At 37.0% G+C, this 19,241-nt stretch overlaps 1 protein-coding gene across 4 annotated transcripts in view; it reads right to left on the reverse strand.

Moving 5' to 3' along the window:
• NSMAF (neutral sphingomyelinase activation associated factor) overlaps nt 1–15,424 on the reverse strand; it is an 81,635-nt gene extending 66,211 nt beyond the window's left edge. For 2 of the 4 annotated variants that reach the window (XM_007487088.3, XM_007487086.3), the window contains exon 1: nt 5,347–5,540. In XM_007487088.3, coding sequence (XP_007487150.2) covers nt 5,347–5,417 — 71 coding nt within the window. In that variant the 5' untranslated portion in view covers nt 5,418–5,540. Of the gene's footprint in view, nt 1–5,346; nt 5,541–15,155 lie in introns of those variants that run through there. The other 2 variants (XM_056823947.1, XM_007487087.3) reach the window with 2 other exon arrangements.
• Between the last annotated feature and the right edge of the window lie 3,817 nt (nt 15,425–19,241).

Below are 19,241 nucleotides of genomic sequence, written 5' to 3' on the forward strand. Positions count from 1 at the left end.
GATATAATTTCTCCCTTAGTTCTTTGAATCAACACATGTAGCATAACCTCGAAGCTCTGCAAACCTAATCAAATTTGTTTTGTCCCCCTTAATTCTCCTCCTCCATGAAATTCCTTTGTTTTGATTAAAGGAATTAATATTTTCTCAGTCTTTTCAGTGTTCATTTGAAGCAATCTTTGACTCTTCCCCCCTCCTTTACCCACCACATTACTAGTAATTTGCTAAAATCCTCAATTCTACCTTCATAGTATCTCTTCAATCTGTCCTTTTTACTCCACTCTAATTCATTCATTGTCACTTCCCAAAATTATTGTAATAACTTACTAATTCCTGGACTTCCAGTCTCCCCTCTCTATTCCATCTCCAAAAACTATCAATGGCTTTTTATTCCCTCTAGGATAAAACACAAACTCCTGAACCTGAAATTTAAGAACTTCTACATTCTTACTCCAACCTGTCTTTTAGTTCTTATTTCACAAGTCCCCATCCCACATCATATATTATAGACAAACTGGATTGTCAGGTCTTAAAAGTCAATAAGTTATCTTCTACCTCCGTATATCTATATAGTCCCTTACTAGATGTGAGATAATGGACAAATCATTTAGTGTCTCTAAGTGAGTTTCTTAAGACTTTATAAAATGGCAAAGATTATTTCTTTGCACTTCCATCCTAGGACTTTGATGAGGCTCAAATGAGATAATGTATATAAAAACACTTTGCAAAATTTAAAATAATAATATAAAAATAAAATAAAATACATGTTGATTATCATAATTAAAGTATTTCCTGTACCTGGAATGTGCTTTTTTCTCCCTCTACCTTTCACAATCTTTCTCTTCCTTCAAGATTTGACTCAGGTGTCACCTCCTCTAGCCTTCCCTGATCAGCCTAACTTAAAGGTTCATTTCCTTTTTTTAAATGTACCAAGAGTTATTTGCCTGGATCTCTACTTGGTACCCCCAAATTTCCTATTCATGCTCATATTTATTTCTGTACTGCACAATGTAAGCTACTTAAGGACAGGGATATTTTAATTTTGTTACTATTCCCAACACCTAGTTCAGTGACTTGCATAAAGTAGGCATTCACTAAATGCTAGATTAAATTGATTTTTTGAAAAGCAGACTGCTCAAATGCAAGACATTAACTTTCTGGCTATAGGAAACATTATGAGTTTGTTTAATAGCAGCAGTATAGTTCATTCACTTAAAAATACATTAGGAAGTAAGTTGTTATTTAGAAAAATTCCATTTTTAATCAAACTTCTAACAAGATTTAATTAGGCTTCAAACATTTATTTCAAAACCTCACAGTGCTATCCTTGACTCCTCTTCCCACATTCAATAGGTCTGCTGCCAATTCTATCTCCGAAATATCTCTTGAATTCTTCCTCTGCTTTCTAAAAAAAAGATGACGCTAAAGCTGGGAATATGGGTGACTTAATCAATATAAAAGAAAAATGTAGATCTAGTCTCATTCTCTTCCAGTAGCTCAAAACTCACATTTCCATCTACCTACCATGCACTTCAATTATACCACCAGACATGTTTCAAATTCCCAATCAAAACCCACTTCTCTTCCTGATTGACCAGTTTCTGTACCACCATCTTCCCACTTAGTAATTATAGCCCTCTTACTAATCTATGACATTTTACCTTGAGCTATATAGTTACTTATACTATTTCTATGCTCCCTACTCAACTCTCTTAGGATAGGAGTTAGGTTTTATTTTAGTCTTCTTTGCATTCTTTTTCAATGTTTTAACACAATGTCAGTGACCAAGAAGTATTTCTTGAACGAGTGAATGAATACTGAATGTAGAGATCAAAAGTTTAACATGCAGATGACAAAAATCTCCACATAAATATAATCTAGGCTATTTACACACAAACTCAAGTTATAAAAAAAATTATGACTGAGAAATCCTTATAAAATGAATGATTCACTATATAAAATGCTCTAATATACAGGTGCCTCATATATAATTCCAGATCACTGATGTTTTAGTCTGGAATATGACAAGCATTAAGTTCAAAGCAACAATAATTAGATATGTCACATCACAAAGACAATAATAATAGCTTATATTTGCACAACATTTAATGTTTCCTTAGAATTTTATGTACAGTACTTTATTTGATCCTTACAAAAGCCTTTGAGTTAAGTAGTACAGAATTATCTCCATAATGATAGATGTCGATGAGGACACAGGCTCAGAGTGGTTAAGAAAGTCACACAACTAGCAAGTGGCAAAGCTAAAATAAATCTAGGTCTTCTAAGTTCAATGCTCTTTCCCACAGGTAGGTCACATAGCTATGTATACTTTTAACTATACTTCCAAATTTCTACTATCTAAATTTTGTGAAAGTTTCTAAATTTTCCAAGATGAAAAGAGCTAGAAGGTCTTCATTAGTATTTTTATTTTAGTGATATTTTTTATTCTTTTATTTTTTATTTATTTTTTATTTAATTATTTAAATACCAATTTCCCATACTGAGAGAACAAGACATGTATATGAAACTGTGAATCTTCAGATTCACAGATATGATTCTAAACTTTACTTTCAAGACTGTCTTGCTTGTCTATGCTTCCTTCTGGTGACATGTAAAAAATTTTAACTCTGCATATAAAAAAAAAAATTTAATGGCCTTCTTTTTTTGGGCATCGCTAAAGCCAACCATCCTTTTCTCCTCTCAATTAAAATTAACTTAATTAAACACAATTAAAACTAATTAAATTATAACCAATTAAAAACTAAAAGAAAAAAATTCTTATAACAAATAAACATAGGGAAGCAAAACCAAATAAATGTCCACCAATCAATCAACAAGTTATTAAGGGTCAAATAGGTATTAGATGTTGTGGATACAAACACAGTGCACAAAACAGATCTCTACCTCAAGAAGCTTACATTGTAATGGAGGAAGACAAAAAGGAACATATAAAATATATTCACCATAAGTTAAATGTAAGGTATTTTGAGAAGTCTATTAGCAACTGGAGTAAACAGAAACGTTATGCAGAAGATGGTGCTTGAACTTCATCACAAAGAAAGAAAGGGAATCTGAACCAAAGATGTGGAAGTGTATTTTAGAGATGAAGGACAGCCAATGCAGTAGCAAGGGGTCAGAGGAGGAAGTGTCTTTTATGAGGAACAAGAAGTTTGGCTGGAGTGCAAAAGGTAAAGTTTTATCCTAGCAGCCATACCCAAAAATGTCTCATCTTGTGTCCATCTTTTTTGACCATAGATGGGTAACATGATTCATTATGTTATCTTTCAAAGATATCTTTCTTTACATTGCAGTTGAACTTGTATAAACTGTTTTTGTTTCACTCACTTCAGTTTTCACTAAGTTCAATATTACACAGAATTCTTTGAACCATATGCCATTTCTTACAGCTCAAATATATTCCATTACACTGATATTCCACAATTTCATCAACCATTCCCTAGGTTATGTTCAACTTCTTAACTTTTTGGTTCTTCACTTTTCATTTTTTCTCCCTTTAAAGTAGTGGCTAAATTCACTCTGAACCAGTTCACACTACACTCAATTCTCTGAAATCATCTTTTCTCATTTCTTACAGCCCAATTACATTCCACTACATTGATATACCACAATTTGATCTACCATTCTCTGAATGATGCTCAACACCTTAGATTCTAATTCTTCATTTTTCTTCTCCCTCTTAGAGTACTTTGTTCCTCTTAAGCCCACTCCCCCATTCTCTTCCTGTTTTGTTGTTGAGCTTGATAAATGTCTATATCAGCAATCTATATGTATATAGTGTGTTCGACCTTCTTTATCCATTTTAGATAATAGTACAGTTCATCTGATGCCCACTCCCCACTTCTATTGTGTTTAATATACTCTTCATAACTCCTATGAAAAATGGTACATTTCATCCCTTCCTTCCTTCCTTCCTTCCTACACTAATATACTTTTTTTGCTTCTTCCCCCCCCCCCCTTTCTAAAAGCACTCAGAGCAGTTCTGACTCAGCTCTGGTCTTTTCATCAGAAATGCCCAATAATTCTCATCCTTATATAAAAATCCTTCTTTTCCCCATAGGAATATAGTCTACTATGCAGGGTTAAATTATTATTAGTTGTAAGACAACTCTTTTGCCTTCTGAAATATTGCATTTCCAGATCTCTTCTCATTTATGGTATAAGCTAATAGGTTGTCCTATTTGAGGTTCCTTGGTACTTGAACTACACCCCCCCCTCACCCCATGGATGACCATATTTTTTTTCTCTGACATCAGAACTCTGGGTTTGGGCTATAGCATTCTTAGGGCTTCTTCTTTTGGAGGTTGCCATATTATTGATTGATTTTTTTCTATTTGCACTTTTCTTTCTGGTTCCATTAACTTTTCATTTGTAATTTCTTAAACTATAATGCACACAGGCTTAAAAAAAAAACAACAAAATATGATTTTCAGGAAGTTTAGCAATTCTTCATTTTTTTTTTTAACTTTTACCTTCCATCTTAGAATCAACTGTGCAGTGGTTCCAAGGCAGAAGTGTAGTAAGGGCTAGGCAACAGAAGTTAAAGTGACTTCTCTAGGATCACACACCTAGCAAGTGTCTAAAACCAGTCTCTGGGCCTGGCTATCAATCCATAAAGCCAACTAGCTTCAATGACTCTTAATCTCTCTTAGATCTATATAGAACAGCTGACTTTTAGGTCAAATATTTTATATTCATTTCTTGCTGTCTCAGGATCACTGGTTTCTATTTGATTTATCCTGGTTTTCAAGGAGAGAATATCTTTAGTAACATTTACTATTTTCACTTTTAAGCTCTTTATTCTCCTTCCAGTTTTCTTTCCTCCAGTGTTTTAATTTCATGTTTTACCTCTTACTTCATTTCTTCTAGGTATCCGTATGGTCCCTGTGGAAAATCTTATTTTTCTTTTCTCCTTTTGCTTCTCTACTTGTAATTGTTTCAGTTACTGGGTCCTTCTTTTGGAAGATCTCTAAATCTATAATAATTTTAATGCAGATTAGTTTTCTTTGACTTGCTCATCTCGGCAGTTTTAGTTCCTAAATTGGAGCATTGTGCCAGGGAGAGGTCCACTGTCTACTGTCATTCTAGGTAGGGGAGTTGGCCCTTTTTGGTTTTGACCTTGGCTTCAGGAACTGACTTAAAATTTGGTTTCCCAGATCTTTGAAATTCAAAATATTCACTCTTCAGGGCTTCCTAAGGCAATCTCAAGACAAAGGACTAGAAACTTCAACATCCTTGGGCCTGGTCAGTCCCAGTCTGAGAGCTGCTGCACTGCTCTCATTATTCCCACTTCACAGGGTTTCCATACTGTACAGTCAAGGGCTTTCTTACCTCCTTCTGACTTTCTCAGGGGGCCTTCTATTCTTGTTGCCTCTGGATATAGAGCCTTGAAGGTTACACATATTTTTGATTCATCTCCAGTCACTCTGAGAGGCTGTAAGCTTGTCTGCCTAAACTGGTGCTGGATTTGCAGCTAGCCCCCTTTCCTATTGACTGTGGGCTTCTGGCTGAGTTTCTGTGCAGTTCTGAGAAGGAAAAAAAAATACTCATTGTAGTTTCTCACTAGATTTCTTGATCATAATTATTCTTCTGGTACAAATTTCAGATTTCTGCTAGGAAAAAAGTAGAGAAAAATTGGATAGTCTGCCTCATCTTTGGCCAACCCTCTTGGCCAGAAGTAAAACTGTAATCTCTTTCTTCCATCCCCTTCCTTGCTTTATCTAACTCCTCAAATTGATAGGGACAAGCATAATGTATATGACTTGCCCAGGATCATACAACCAGGAAATGTCTGAGACTATATTTAAACCCAGGACTTCCTGTCTCTAGGCCTGGTTCTCAATCCACTAAAGCCTTGTAGCTGCCCTCTGCTTAATATTTACAATCTAAAATGGTAAAAAAAAAATTAATAACCTCACTACATATAAAATTGTTTTAAAATCTTCAGTACACTAATTCTCCAACAATAACAAAATAATGGCACTCTCAAATATCAATTCTTCCACAGTGATTTCAAATTTGAGGAAGGGGGAGAACGATAAGGTTGCTTTCTATGCTAGCAGTTTTTTCCTAATTTTTAAACCCTCTAAAACGTATAACCACAAAGCTAATATTTTCTATTCCATTTCCCTTCTTTGTAATTTGATTTTGCAAGCCCTTTTTAAAACTCTGCAATACTTTTGCAAAATTAAAATTTCCAAATAGAAACATTCATGAAAATAAAGAGTTCAGATTTATAAGGCATGACTCCTTACACCAAGGAGAGTTCCAGATCCCTCAGGGCAGTCAGGCTCCTTCATTCTTGATCAAATGACAACTGGGTGGCATTCAAAAGGCCTCACAATACATTATCATAACTGCAAGTTATTACTGTCATTTACCTCTTTAGGCTGAATCGGTGTTCTGAATCATAAACACAGGGCTATATTTATTAAATCAGTATTTGAATATTGTCAGAAGGTCTTTGGCAACTGATAAGTCATGAAGGACTGATTATTAGGAATTTTTCATAAGAGGTGTTAATGGCTTTAAATCCAAAAGGATAACCTTATTAATCTTATAAAAACTAAAATGCCAGAGTAGGGCTTTTAGCTTTTCAAATCAGTTGGTATTTATTTAGCATGTTAAGGTTTATAAGCTTCATTCACATATAGTATCCCATTTGATCCTCACAACCAAGTGAGGTTAAATAACGTAAAAGTGATTATGCCCATTTACAAATGAGAAAACCTGGCTGGCTCAAAGGAGGAGAAAGAAATAAGTATTTATATAAGATCTGTGTGTCAGGCATGCTAGATGCTCTATGTGAAGATGGGATTAACTCTCCCCTTCTTTCTTGTAAATTTAATCAACAAAAAGCAAAGACACCCAAATATCACATTTGATCTTCATACCAACTCTTGAAGGTAGGTGTTATTATTATTCATTTTATAGTTGAGAAAACCAAGGTTAAGTGATTTGGCGAAGGTCACACAGCTAGCAAGCATTCGAGCCAGCATTTGAATTTGAGTCTTCCTGAGTTCAAGCTCAGCTCTACACCATCTAGTTGCACTACAACTGCACATAAATATGAGAACAATTAAAAATATTTATAATTTCACAAACCTTCCCAAAGGGTATATGTAACAAATCATGTGGACACTGATAGTACGCTAGGTGAACTGCGCAAAGGTAACCAAGCTATTCTTCAATCTAAACTGGTGGTAAATCTAAGGAAAGTGAATTTTACTGGCTACTGAAGAACTCAAATTCCATAAGCATATCACCACTAATAGGACATACATCATGTTAGGTGCTAGGGTACAGAAACATGCTCCCATGGAGCTTAGCTCCTACTGGGGAGAAACTACCCAGACAGCATTGGGGGGGAGGGGGAGGGATATCTAACTACCGCAGGTAAATTCAAAGGCTACTTAAGTTGATGGATAGGGATCATATGAGGGATTATAGGGGAGCACACCCTAGGCATGAAGGACAGCTTGTGCAAAGGAATGGAAATAGGAGATGAGAATATTTGGGGGGAATGTATGGGAAGCAGCAAGTAGGACAGTTTGCATGGAAAGTAATGTGCTTAAGGCAGAGTACTGTGAAATCAGTCTGGAAAGACAGGCTAGAGCCAGATGGCAAAAAGCTTTAAATGCCAAGGAGTTTGTATTTTTCTAGGCAGCACTAGAGCCCCTGAAGCTTTCTTAGCAGGTGAGTTTCACGCTTAGACCTTTAGGCGCTTTAGGAATACCAATTTGGCAACTATGTGGATGATGAATTGGAATAGGAAGAGATCACAAGAAGGGAGACCAATTAGGATGTTACTAAAATAGTCCAGGTAAGAGGTGAAAAGGGTCTAACTTTGGTTAATGGCCACAGGAGTATATGAAACTATCGGATGGGACTGAAGACAACTTTGTTCAGTGATCCAGGTGAAGAACTTGGACGTGAAGAATAAAATAGGGAGACAAACATTCTCCTAAAACATTCATTAGTGTCATAGATGTCTCGTTTCCCTATAGATGGTAAGGCAAATTCTATTTGAAAATGTCACAATTACCAGAACATTATGTTACCTCCAAGATGCTACTACAGAGATTAGGCTACCTGTCCATAATGGAAAAATAAAATTATTTTTTTATAAAATATAATTATAAAATATATCCTTTGCCTGGATTGCAACATACAATTGAATAGGTACTCAGCAGAGTTAGACTCTCAATAAGTACTTCTCAGATAGTCAATGGAAAAAGAACAATAAGCTATGTCCAGAACTGAGTAAATCAGGATAGAACATAATATTTACAAGTACTCACTGCCTCAAAAGTCAATCTAAAACCAATCCTTTCCTTGTAATTGTATATGACTGAGAATCACTACACATAGGCTTTCCAGAACATCAATATCAACATCCAGAACACCAACTAAAGAAAGACACATGAAAGACTCAAGTAGCATGTAACCAAAGTTATTTTGGTATTTAAGTAAAAGTATATAATTTTTTTAAATTTAAGAGCTGATATTACAGATAAATAGAACTGAAAAATGAGTTACATCAGTCACATAGCAAGAATGGAACACTGAAGGGGCAGCTGGGTGGCTCAGTCGTCTAGAGACGAGAGGTCCTGGGTTCAAATCTAGCCTCAGACACTTCCTAACTGTGTGACCCTGGGCAAGTCACTTAAACCCTATTACCTAGCTCTTACTGATCCTTCTGCCTTGGAACCAATATTGATTCCAAGATGGAAGGTAAGGGTTTTTATTAAAAGATAAAATAAAATAAAAAAATTTTAAATGAATGAAAAATTGGGGCAATGATGACTCTAGATTTGTGGTACCTTGATCGAATCACTTAACCTTGCTGAGCCTCAATTTCTTCATCTGTAAAATTAAAATACTATCTGAACTATTCTCATTGGGCAAGAAAAGCACTTTCAAATGTTAAAATATCATGTAAATGTTTAGTTACTTCTTTTGTGGCAATAATGGAAAAAATTATCTTCATGTAAAAAAAAAAACTTGATAAGTTATTACAAAATGCCATATAAATGTACTATTATTTTCAAAGTAGTAAAAGAACCCCCCCAAAATACATTAGATGATTTAAAAATATAATAAATTATTTTAAAGTACAGATTTTAATATTCACTTCTTTGACAATGAATATCAGCTATGAACAAGAAATTCATAACTTCTAGCCAAGCCCATTTCTGATAGGAAAAAAATTCCAAATGAAATTACTAAACTCTCCAGCAAATAAAAAAAAATACATTTGTGATCCAATCTTTTCTTCTCCTTCCTCTACACCTAGAGACAACAATACATTTAAAAAGACTGAACCTTTCTAAGACTAATAAAAACTAAATATCTGCATTAAAAAAACAACAATAAATTTCCTTGGATATTTTTTCCTAAGGACCTATTTTTATTACTCTTTCAAAACATTTTAAAATAAGTACTTAATTTCAAATAATACCCACATCAAGATGAGTGCCATTTATATATGTTATCTCAGAGGTTAAATTCCTTATAATCTAGGAGATAAAATTCTAATTCTTAATCTCCTGGAGTCAGAAAGACACTAACTAGAGCCTAGAGAGAAAAAGAGGAAAAGGAATAGGTAAAAGTTTCAAGAGTTCTGCATCAAGCACAGATGCCACACTGTATTCTGAAAACTTTTATAATTATTTTCTTTCACATATATAATGCAGCTTTGATGGACTCTCTTGAGCAGAGAAAAGCATGTGATTAGCCAATTTTGGCCAAGACACTAATGTAGTACTCAGAATTAGAGTATCATCTGTAAAATGATCTCATATTTCTTGTGACTGTTCCCAAGACTTATGACATTGATCCCTAAAATTAATAAACAATACCTACACAGGTTGGAAAAAGGGGCTATTTTTCACAGGAGGAAAAAAAGGGTCAACATAAGTCTAGCACAGAAGGAACTAAAAACAACAAAACATCTTTTATCGAGAATTGAATGAATCAGTAGATGAAGCATACAGATTACAGTCAGAACTGAGACATAATACTCAGTCCCTGTTCCTGTTCCAACATGGCTGTATGACTCAGGCAGGTCACCTGAATCTCTGCCTACATACTGCAGTATCCTAAATCAGCACTGAAGTAAGAATAGCAATACTGACTTCGGACAAAGGATGCTACCTTGTCAGTGATAATTAATGGCTGCACAGTTGCACATCACTTTCAATGTGTCAAGATGCTTCAAAATAGCATTGATGATGGCAGAACAAGAAATGGATTTGGAGGTAAAAGGCTTTTTGAACACTAACTAGCCAAGTGACCATGGGCAAAACATTTACTGTCTCTGTACCTTACTTTCCTCATCTTTATAAGGGATAACAAGAGTTGCCCGGCATACCAGGAAAAAAACTTTATATACAATGATCTAATCTAATAAGAATTAGTTATTATTGCCAGATTCCAAAATAAGATTTCAAAGGGTTCAGAAAAAAGATGCCATGGACTAAAATTCTATACCGTAAAGAAACAGAGCAGGAAAATTGCTCAAAAGTGAAATTCTGAAGACATATGAAACACAAGCAATTTAAGGGCAAGGATTATTTGCTCTCTTTTCCTTTGTATTCCCAGCACCTGGCATACCAATTTACACAAATATTTTGCCAAGTTGTAAAATTTAGATTTGGCCTAAATTGGTAACTGCTAGAGAAAGGGATTGCCAAGCATTTATGATTTCAGGCTCCTAAGAAATAATTGGGGGGGGGGTCCTACATTATTTATAATTCTACACTCTTCTGTAAGGAACTTTCTGTATTCCTGTTCACTTCCCAAACACAGAGAAAACCAATTCTTGCCTTGTGTTTTACCCTGGAAGAATAAGAAAGGGAAAACAAACAAGGGCTAAAGGTAGTAAATATAATCTAATGTTATCTAAACTCACAGGGGGACTCATTGATAGTCAGTAATTCTTCTACTCATCTCTCATCAACTCCTAAAAAGATTTCCTAGAACTATTCTTTTAAATCTTTTCCAAGTTCACTCTCAACTAGTGTTACCACTTCTATTTTATTGAGGTATTTGTGGTCATTTGACATAAATTCCTTCAACTGCCTTCTTCTATTCCCCAAAAGTTCTGTGTTGCCAATTCTTACCCCTAAAAGGGAATTACAAATATACAAAGTGCTTTTCTCTAGGAAATTAAGACTAAGAGGCTAACTGATTTATCCAAGGTAACAGATAACTAATTCTTAGGATTCAAACATAGGTCCGGTACCCTTTCCACCCTTTGCGACTGATCACTCTCTTCTCTGTCTTGCCCACTCCTTTTGGGCCCTTAATTCAGCCATTGCTTCCCTTTCCTCACTTCCATTTTTGATCTCTCTACTTCTTTTGGGGTTCTTAATCTGGAGTCCAAGAACTTGTTTAATATTTTGATAAATATATTTTATTAGAATTGGCTTCCTTAGTAATCCTATGAATTTTATTTTACTTATTTAAAAACACTGAGAAGGGATTTACCAGACTGCCTGAGGGATCCATGACACACACACAGAAAAGTTAAAAACCCCTGTTCTATTGGTTCTATGCTTAAGTCTCTCTTATAAAGGGAGGAAAATCTGCCCTTGTTTTTGACAGCTCATTTGTCTAACAAGACATTACATACTTCTTGGTTTTTTTCCTTTCTTGATTTCTCCTACTGTTTTTTCCCCCTTTAGTTCCTCTCCCCAATTCCTTAATATGGAGTTCTAAAAAGTTCCACAAAGTCTCTATTTTTAACCCCTTTCTCTTCTCAAATGCAAAAATATAAGGAACATTAACACTTTAAAACTCTCTATAAATGCCAGTTATTCTTCTTCTTCTTTATAAACTATATTGTCTTTCTTGGGCATCAAGCTTCTCCTACAACTTCAATTATCTTCAATGAAGATACAGTCCAAATGCAGACCTTCAACCCAAACTATCTTCCTGGGCTCTGAAACTGCATTTCCAACTGCCTATGCCACCTAGATGTTCAAACTGAAATCAGTGTCTTTACCAAAGCCAAATAACACTTCACAAATTCTGATTTTGGGAAAAGTCATCCAGGGAAAATCTCAGTTATCTTTGATCTTTTTTTTCTCCTTTAATCTCCAGTGTTCTCACTTCTACTCTTAGAATTTCTAAGCTCTTTCTTCATCCTTACCCTAGCTTCAGCGCACATTTCTTTTTCTTAGACTACTGGTAATAATTTTTTTTAGATTTTCCTGCTTGGTTTCTCATTCCTCCAATGTATCTTTTATACTGCAACCACAATCATTTCATAAGGCTGCTCAAAACTCTTCTAGGACACCCCACTACCTGCCAAAGATGATCTAAACCCCTGTGTGAATCTGGGCAAGTCACTGAGCCTCAGTTTCTTCATCTGTAAAATGAAGAAATTGGGATTACATGGCTTCTCTAGTTTCTTTCAACTACAGCACCCTTTAAAACACTAGCTTGCAGCTGAACCTTCTCATATGGGTTGTTTCACCCAATGAAAAGATGAGGTTCTGGAGCCCAGGGATTGTCTTGTTTGTATCTTCAGCACTTAGCACTTAAGTTCTTAAATAAATGTTTTTTCTTCATTTGTTAAATCTAGGACCTCATATTTACCTCAGGCTTTCCAGACCTGGCTTCAACTATATCACTGTACTCCTTTCAAATACTCTCCACTTGGGCCAAAATATACCATATATACTATACCTGAACATATTATTCTGAGGTTTCTCCCCACTAAGACCTTCAGGTCTTAAAAATCCCTATCCTCATTCCTCAAAAGAGTTTGTTTGGATATGAACTGTATTTTATGGTCCAGCTCAAAGGACAATTTCTATGAAGTCTTCTCAAATACTAACCTCACCCTCACCACCAAATCTCTCCTGAGAGCAGGACAGGGAGCATACTATAGTAGAATGGCTTTTCTCACTCCTCATACTTCACCTCTCTGTAGCCTTCCTAGTATGGATCACTCTCTTCTCTCTCCTGGTTCTCTTAGGAGACTCAAACTGCTCCTCAGCTTCATTTGCTTAATTTTCATCTAGATCATATCTACTTTGCCTACAAGTCCTCCAAGATTCTGTCCTAGGGTCTCTTTTTTTCTCCTTTAAACTATTTAATTTGGTGATCTCCTCAGCTACCATGGATTTAATTATCAACTCTATGTAGATGACTCTTAGAACTATTTATCCAACCCTAACCTTCTCCTGACCTTCAGACCAGCATCTTTCTCCTGCCATTTTTTCGAATGCCTATTACATCTTAAACTCGGCCTGTCCAAAACTTCTAATCTCATTAATTTTCCCTTAAACCCTTACCTCTTCCTAATTTCCCTATTACTCTTGAGTGTATCATCCTCCTCCCAGACACAATCCTGGGCTCCCAACTTAGATATCAATCCTCACACACACCCCATCCAATCATTTGCCATGTCCTATTGAGTCTACCTTCACAAAATTTTTCATATATACCTGTTTTTTTCCTAACCATTCCACCACTCTGGGACATCCCTCATCACCTCACACCACAACTACATACAATAGCCTGCAGCTTGGGCTCACTTCCTCAAGTCTCTCCCAGTTCCAGCCCATCCTCCACTTAGCTATCAACTATTTTTCCCAAAGTGCATATCTGATCATGCCACTCAACAATTCAATCAGCTCCAATAGTCCTTAATTCCTCTAGGATCAAAGAAAAAAAAATTCTGTTTGGCTTTTAAAGCCCTTCATAACTTGGACCCTTCCTACTTTTCCTGTCTTCTTGCCCCTTCCCCCAATGTATTCTTCAAAACGGTGACACTGACCTGATCACTCTTTCTTGAACACAAAACACCCCTTCTCCCTGCTCCAAGCTGTACCCCAAACCTGAAACTTTCTAGTAAATCCACCTTTTCCCTTCCCTAGCGTCTTTCAATTCTCAGCTAACTTCCCACCTAGTGTAAGAAGCCTGTTCCTGTCCTCCTTAATTTTGGTGCCTTTCCCTCTAAGGTTATCTGCAATTCATCCTCCATACATCTTGTTGGTATATAGTCGTTTTCACTTTAATTCCCCATAAGACTTCTTGAGCAGACTGGTTATTTTTTTTTCTGCTGCTCTTTTGCCTTTTATTTTATCCACAGTGCTTAGCACAGTAACTGGCACCCAGTAATAAATAGCCAGTAATAAATCCTGTTGGCTTGACAAAGAGCTAGATTTGGAGGCATAAGTTTGAGGGTTCCAATTCCATTTATTATTCTCTGATCCTGGGTCAATTCACTTTGATCTCTCTGGGTCCCAGTTCTAAAATAAGGGAACTGGATAAAGGTTTCTAAGGTCCCTTCTGGAGCTAAATCTAGGATACTATGAGCTCCCTTGAACATCTAAAGGGATCTACTTTATGTTAACAGTAGAGACAGGGTTGTATCCACCCAACTATATCACCCCTAGATGCCCTGCTGTACACACACAGAGGGCCCTTTCCAAGGGTTCGTGCTGACAGGAACTAGCCCTGGAGATGAGCGTAGTTTTGAGCCACTGAGAAGCAAATATCTCCAGATTGTTTAAAAAAAATCACCCTTCAGGGGCTGCGGGGTGGCTCTGTAGATAAGACAGCCAAGCCTGGAAACGAGAAGTCTACATTCAGATAAGACTTCGGACACTTCCCATTAGTATGGTCCTGGGCAAGTCACTTAACCCCCCTAACCTCTTCTGACTCGGAACCTATACTTAATATTGATTCTAAGACGGAACGTAAGGATTTAGGAAAAAAAGAAAATCACCCTCCAAACTTTGACCTGCCCGTAGGATGACACTTTTCATCAGCGGTGCATAGGACCATTTATGGGGTGTGGGGGCGGGGGGTGTCAGGAAAGCAATTGGGGCAGGGATGGAAAATGGAGAGGGGGGACTGCAGGTTTTGGGGGCAGGTGAGCAGAGGTTTCTCTCCCAGGCCCCAGCCCCTGACAGGCCTGCCCAACGTGGGTGGGAGGAGGAAAGAGAACGGGCCTCGAGAAGGGGGCGGCCAGACTGCGACACCCCCCACCCCCGCCTCTCTTCCGGGTTCCGGGGTCGCGTGCCGTCCACCCGGCAGCCCCGTCATGACGGGCCCTCCTCCTCTTCCTCCGGCCCAGCCCCCCCTCACCCCCCCCGCAGTCCCAGACTCAGCAGGTTACTCACCGCTCTTTGGAATACAGCTGCAGCTGCTGCTCCCGCTGCTTCTTGCGGATGAAAGCCATGGAGAAGACCGGGGTCCCCGGGGCTTGAGACCCCCTCGAAGGACCAGGGAGCAACTAGAGCTGAACAGAAGCAGATGCCGCGAGCCGCCCTCCCGCGGCGGGCGTGCGGACCCGGGGAGGGAGGAGAAGGCGGGGCTTAGAGCTCCCTCCCCTCCCTCCCCGACGCCCTTAGTCGCGCAGGCTCACGCCCCGCCCTCGCATCTCGCACGCGCGCAGGCGCGTTCTCGGTCGCATCCCTTCTCACCCTGGCTCTGTCCCCAGCTTCGTGGAGAGAGTCCTAGAGCGAGGCTGCTTGAAGTTCCTTTATGCGCCTGCGCACCAGGCCGGCGAGGGCGGGAGACTCTCCCAGCTAAACCAGAGGAGAGGGAGGCTAGGAACCTTGTCTTGCTTTCTTTATGTCATGTCGGAATCCTTGCACAGAGGGTCTCCTTGGATTTCAGGTGGTAGACACTTGTGGCCTCGGTCTCTGCCCCCTTCCTGTCGAACGTCAGAATTTTCCAAAAAAGATGCTATGGCTTGTTTAAAAAAAGACAACAACATACATGGAAAGAGAGAGAGTTTATATTCGTAGCAAATACCGCAGTGCCGCATTTTTTTATTTCCTGTAGACTTTCCTGTAAGATTTGCCCTTCTCCCAGAAACAAACTCCATAATGATAGTTAGTTTTCCATATATATATCTCACATATGTCATCATAAACCAGTAACTTTTCTTCTCTCCCGCCTTAACTTTTTTTGGGTCATGGACCTTATGGGCACTTTTGTGAAGCCCAAGGACCCTTCTCAGAATGGTTTTAAATGTATAAGATGAAAGCATGTACTATTAAAAAAGAGAATCAATTATATTTAAATAAAGTTTTCAAAAAAATGTTTTTAAGTTAATGGACCAAGTTAGGAATCCCGTTCTAGAAGCTGAATCTTGAGCTACAGGGGAAGTTTCAAATCTCCTTTAAAATCAAAATTACCTTTGGAAAATTACTTCATATATTGATTCCTCGTTGTTGATTATAAACATAGATGGTCACATAAATAGACATACTAAGAGAAAGCCAATTTAAGTAGGACTCTTGTTGGATCCCTGGGAAATAAAGCTATAGATAGCATGCAGGTGAATGGAGAGCCTGTATGTAGAACTTGTCCCTAAGCATGTGTATCTGGAACAGATAATACAAATGGATAAGAAGTTGAGTCCAGAATAAACAGAAAAGCAGAATGATTTATACATTTGCAAAGCTCCCCAAACATTTCCTAGGAACATTTATTTTAAAACAAATTTTATTAATGTTTTAAAATATCATCATAGTGCTTTTATTTTGGTTTTCATATCATCATAATTTCCCCAATAATTTTCTCCCACCTCCTAGGGAGCAAACCCATTTTATAAACATTTTATATATTTATATTTTTTTAAGAGGAAAAGCATATGTAAAAATTTTGGAAATAGATGCAATGAGCAAAACTTGTAGATCTCCACATCTGCAAAGAGGTGAGGGAGGAGCCTTTTTCAAAGCCTTTCTTTTGAGCCATGCTTGTTCTTAATAATTTTGCAGCATTCATTTTTAACTTTTGTATGTAGTGTTTCTTTCCATTTGCATTTTTGTAATAAATGTCTATGTTATTTTCTTGGCTTTACTTACTTTCCTCTATATTTGTTCATAAAAGTCTTTACTTACACTCCGCATTCGTCACATTCATATACTTCAATTTATTTAATCATTCCCGAACTGATGGGTATCTACTTTGTTTCTGTTTCTTTGCTCTCACAAAAAAAAAAATGCTGCTACAAATATTTTGAACTATATGGAGACTTTCTTATCGATAGCCTTCCTGGAGTAAAATGCCCAATAATGGAATCTGAGGCAAAGAGTATGGATGTTTTGGTCACTTTATTTGCATAATTCCAAAACCCTTGTACTGATTCATAGCTAGCCATAAAAGTGTTGGAGTACAACCTCCTGGCCCGCGAGAGGTTGCAAGGAGAGAAGATAGAAACAGGATAGAAGTTTTGGATTCCGCGAAGGGCGTGAACGAGCCGGTTTTAGAGATGTAAATAATCAAGTCAGTAATCAATTATTAATTTTCGGGAGCCACAGCCTGCTCCGACCACTGGTGGTTACTAATTCAGGCTATTCCCATCCAATGATCTCAATTTAACACTGCACTGGTCAGAGGATAATGCTAGCTCAGAAGGAAAGGAGATCAGAAACTAAAGGAGGTAGATAACGCTAGGTATTAGCATTAGAAGAGGGAGAGAGAGAGAGGAAGGCCTGGCCTAAAGACCAGGCCTCAGGGAGAAAGATAGAGAGGAGAGAGAAAGGGGAGAAGTTGCTCCTTTGCAAACCTGTCGGTGTCCTCCCAGAGGGCGGGCTGGCTGTGTCTCGTCCATTTATTCTCTTTGATATACAAATGAGCTCAATACATATTGATCAGTTACATGATACTTCAATACATATGGATGAGTTACCTGGTGTATTGCCATTGGCTAATGCAACTTATGACAAGGTGAAGGTGGGGTTATTATCCTCGGGCGAGTGAGACAAAGGGAAGCAAGGTTTCGCACCTAAACTTCAGCCATGCTGGGAATAGAGCTCATTGCCATGCGCAGGGTGGCCATGTGCTCACTCACAATCCTTGTCTCTCCATAATACCTATGGGCTGGACTGCTACATGGAGCTTCTATCTTCCCACAACCCTCCAATATTGACTGTTTCCATGTTTATCATCTCTGCCAAGTTACAGGATTTTGAGATTCAACTTCAGGGCTATTGCATATCTCTTCCTAATAGTGAATGGAAACATTCTTTTATATATTTGCAAATAGTTCATAATTTTTTGATAACTCCTTGTTCATATCCTTTCAACAGTTATCTATATGCATATATGTATACTTACATTTTTATATATTTATATATCTTTATACAGGCTCTCACAGAAAAATATGATACAAATGTTATCTTAGATGCATTAATTCTGTTACATAGCTTTACAGTTTCATGTAATCAAAGCTATCAATTTCTCTTTTGTAATTGCCTCTATCTCTTGTTTGGTTAATATATCTACTTATAGCAATGAAAGATATATGATTTGCTTCTCTTCTAATTTTGTAAGGTACCATTTAGAACATATTGTAGAATATGGTATAAGATGTTGATCTACACCTAATTTCTGCCACAATGTTTTTCAGTTTTCCCAGCAGTTTTTGTCAAATAGAGTTCTTTCCTACGTAATTTGTATTTTGGGGTTTATTAGACATTGGGTTACCAAATTCCATTGTTTCTGATTCTCCCTGTTCCATTTATTTACCTCTCTTTTTTAACCAAATATCAGATAGTTTTGATTATAACTGCTTTATATTATTTTCAAGTCTGAAAGTGCAGTTCACCCTTTATCTTCTACTTCTTTTCATCATTTCCCATGATATGATACATATTTTATTTTTCCAAGTGAATTGTTATTATTTTATCAAGATGTATGAAATGTATTTTTGATCATTTAATTCATGTAGGATTAAAATGTAAATTAATTTAAGTAATATTTTCATTTTTATTTTATTGACACATTCCAGCTATTAGTACTGAATATTCCTCCAGTAATTTAAGTTGTTCTTTTATTTCCCTAAGAAATACTTTGTAATTGGATTTACAAAAGTATTTTGTGTGATTTGGTAGATTAATTCTCATGTATTTATGAATTTTTAAATTTGTTTTTAATTAGATTTCCCTTTGTTTTATTGCCTCTTGGATTTAGTTATTATATAAAAATATAGTGGACCTCTGAAGGTTTATTTTTTAGTCTATGACTTTGTAGAATGTATTAATTATTTTGATTAGTACCTTTGCTGATATTCTCTAATTCTCAAGTAAGACATCAAATCATGAGGTATATCTCATCTTTGCCTCTTTTTGTGCCTTTAATTTCTTGCTCTCATATTGCTATAACTAGAAGTTCTAGAACTATATCAAATAATATTGGGGGAAATGGGTATTCTTTACTACCATATTTTTGGGAAAATATTCTAAGGATCCCCA

The sequence above is a fragment of the Monodelphis domestica genome, chromosome 3 (genome assembly GCF_027887165.1).
Source record: "Monodelphis domestica isolate mMonDom1 chromosome 3, mMonDom1.pri, whole genome shotgun sequence".
NCBI lineage: Eukaryota > Metazoa > Chordata > Mammalia > Didelphimorphia > Didelphidae > Monodelphis > Monodelphis domestica.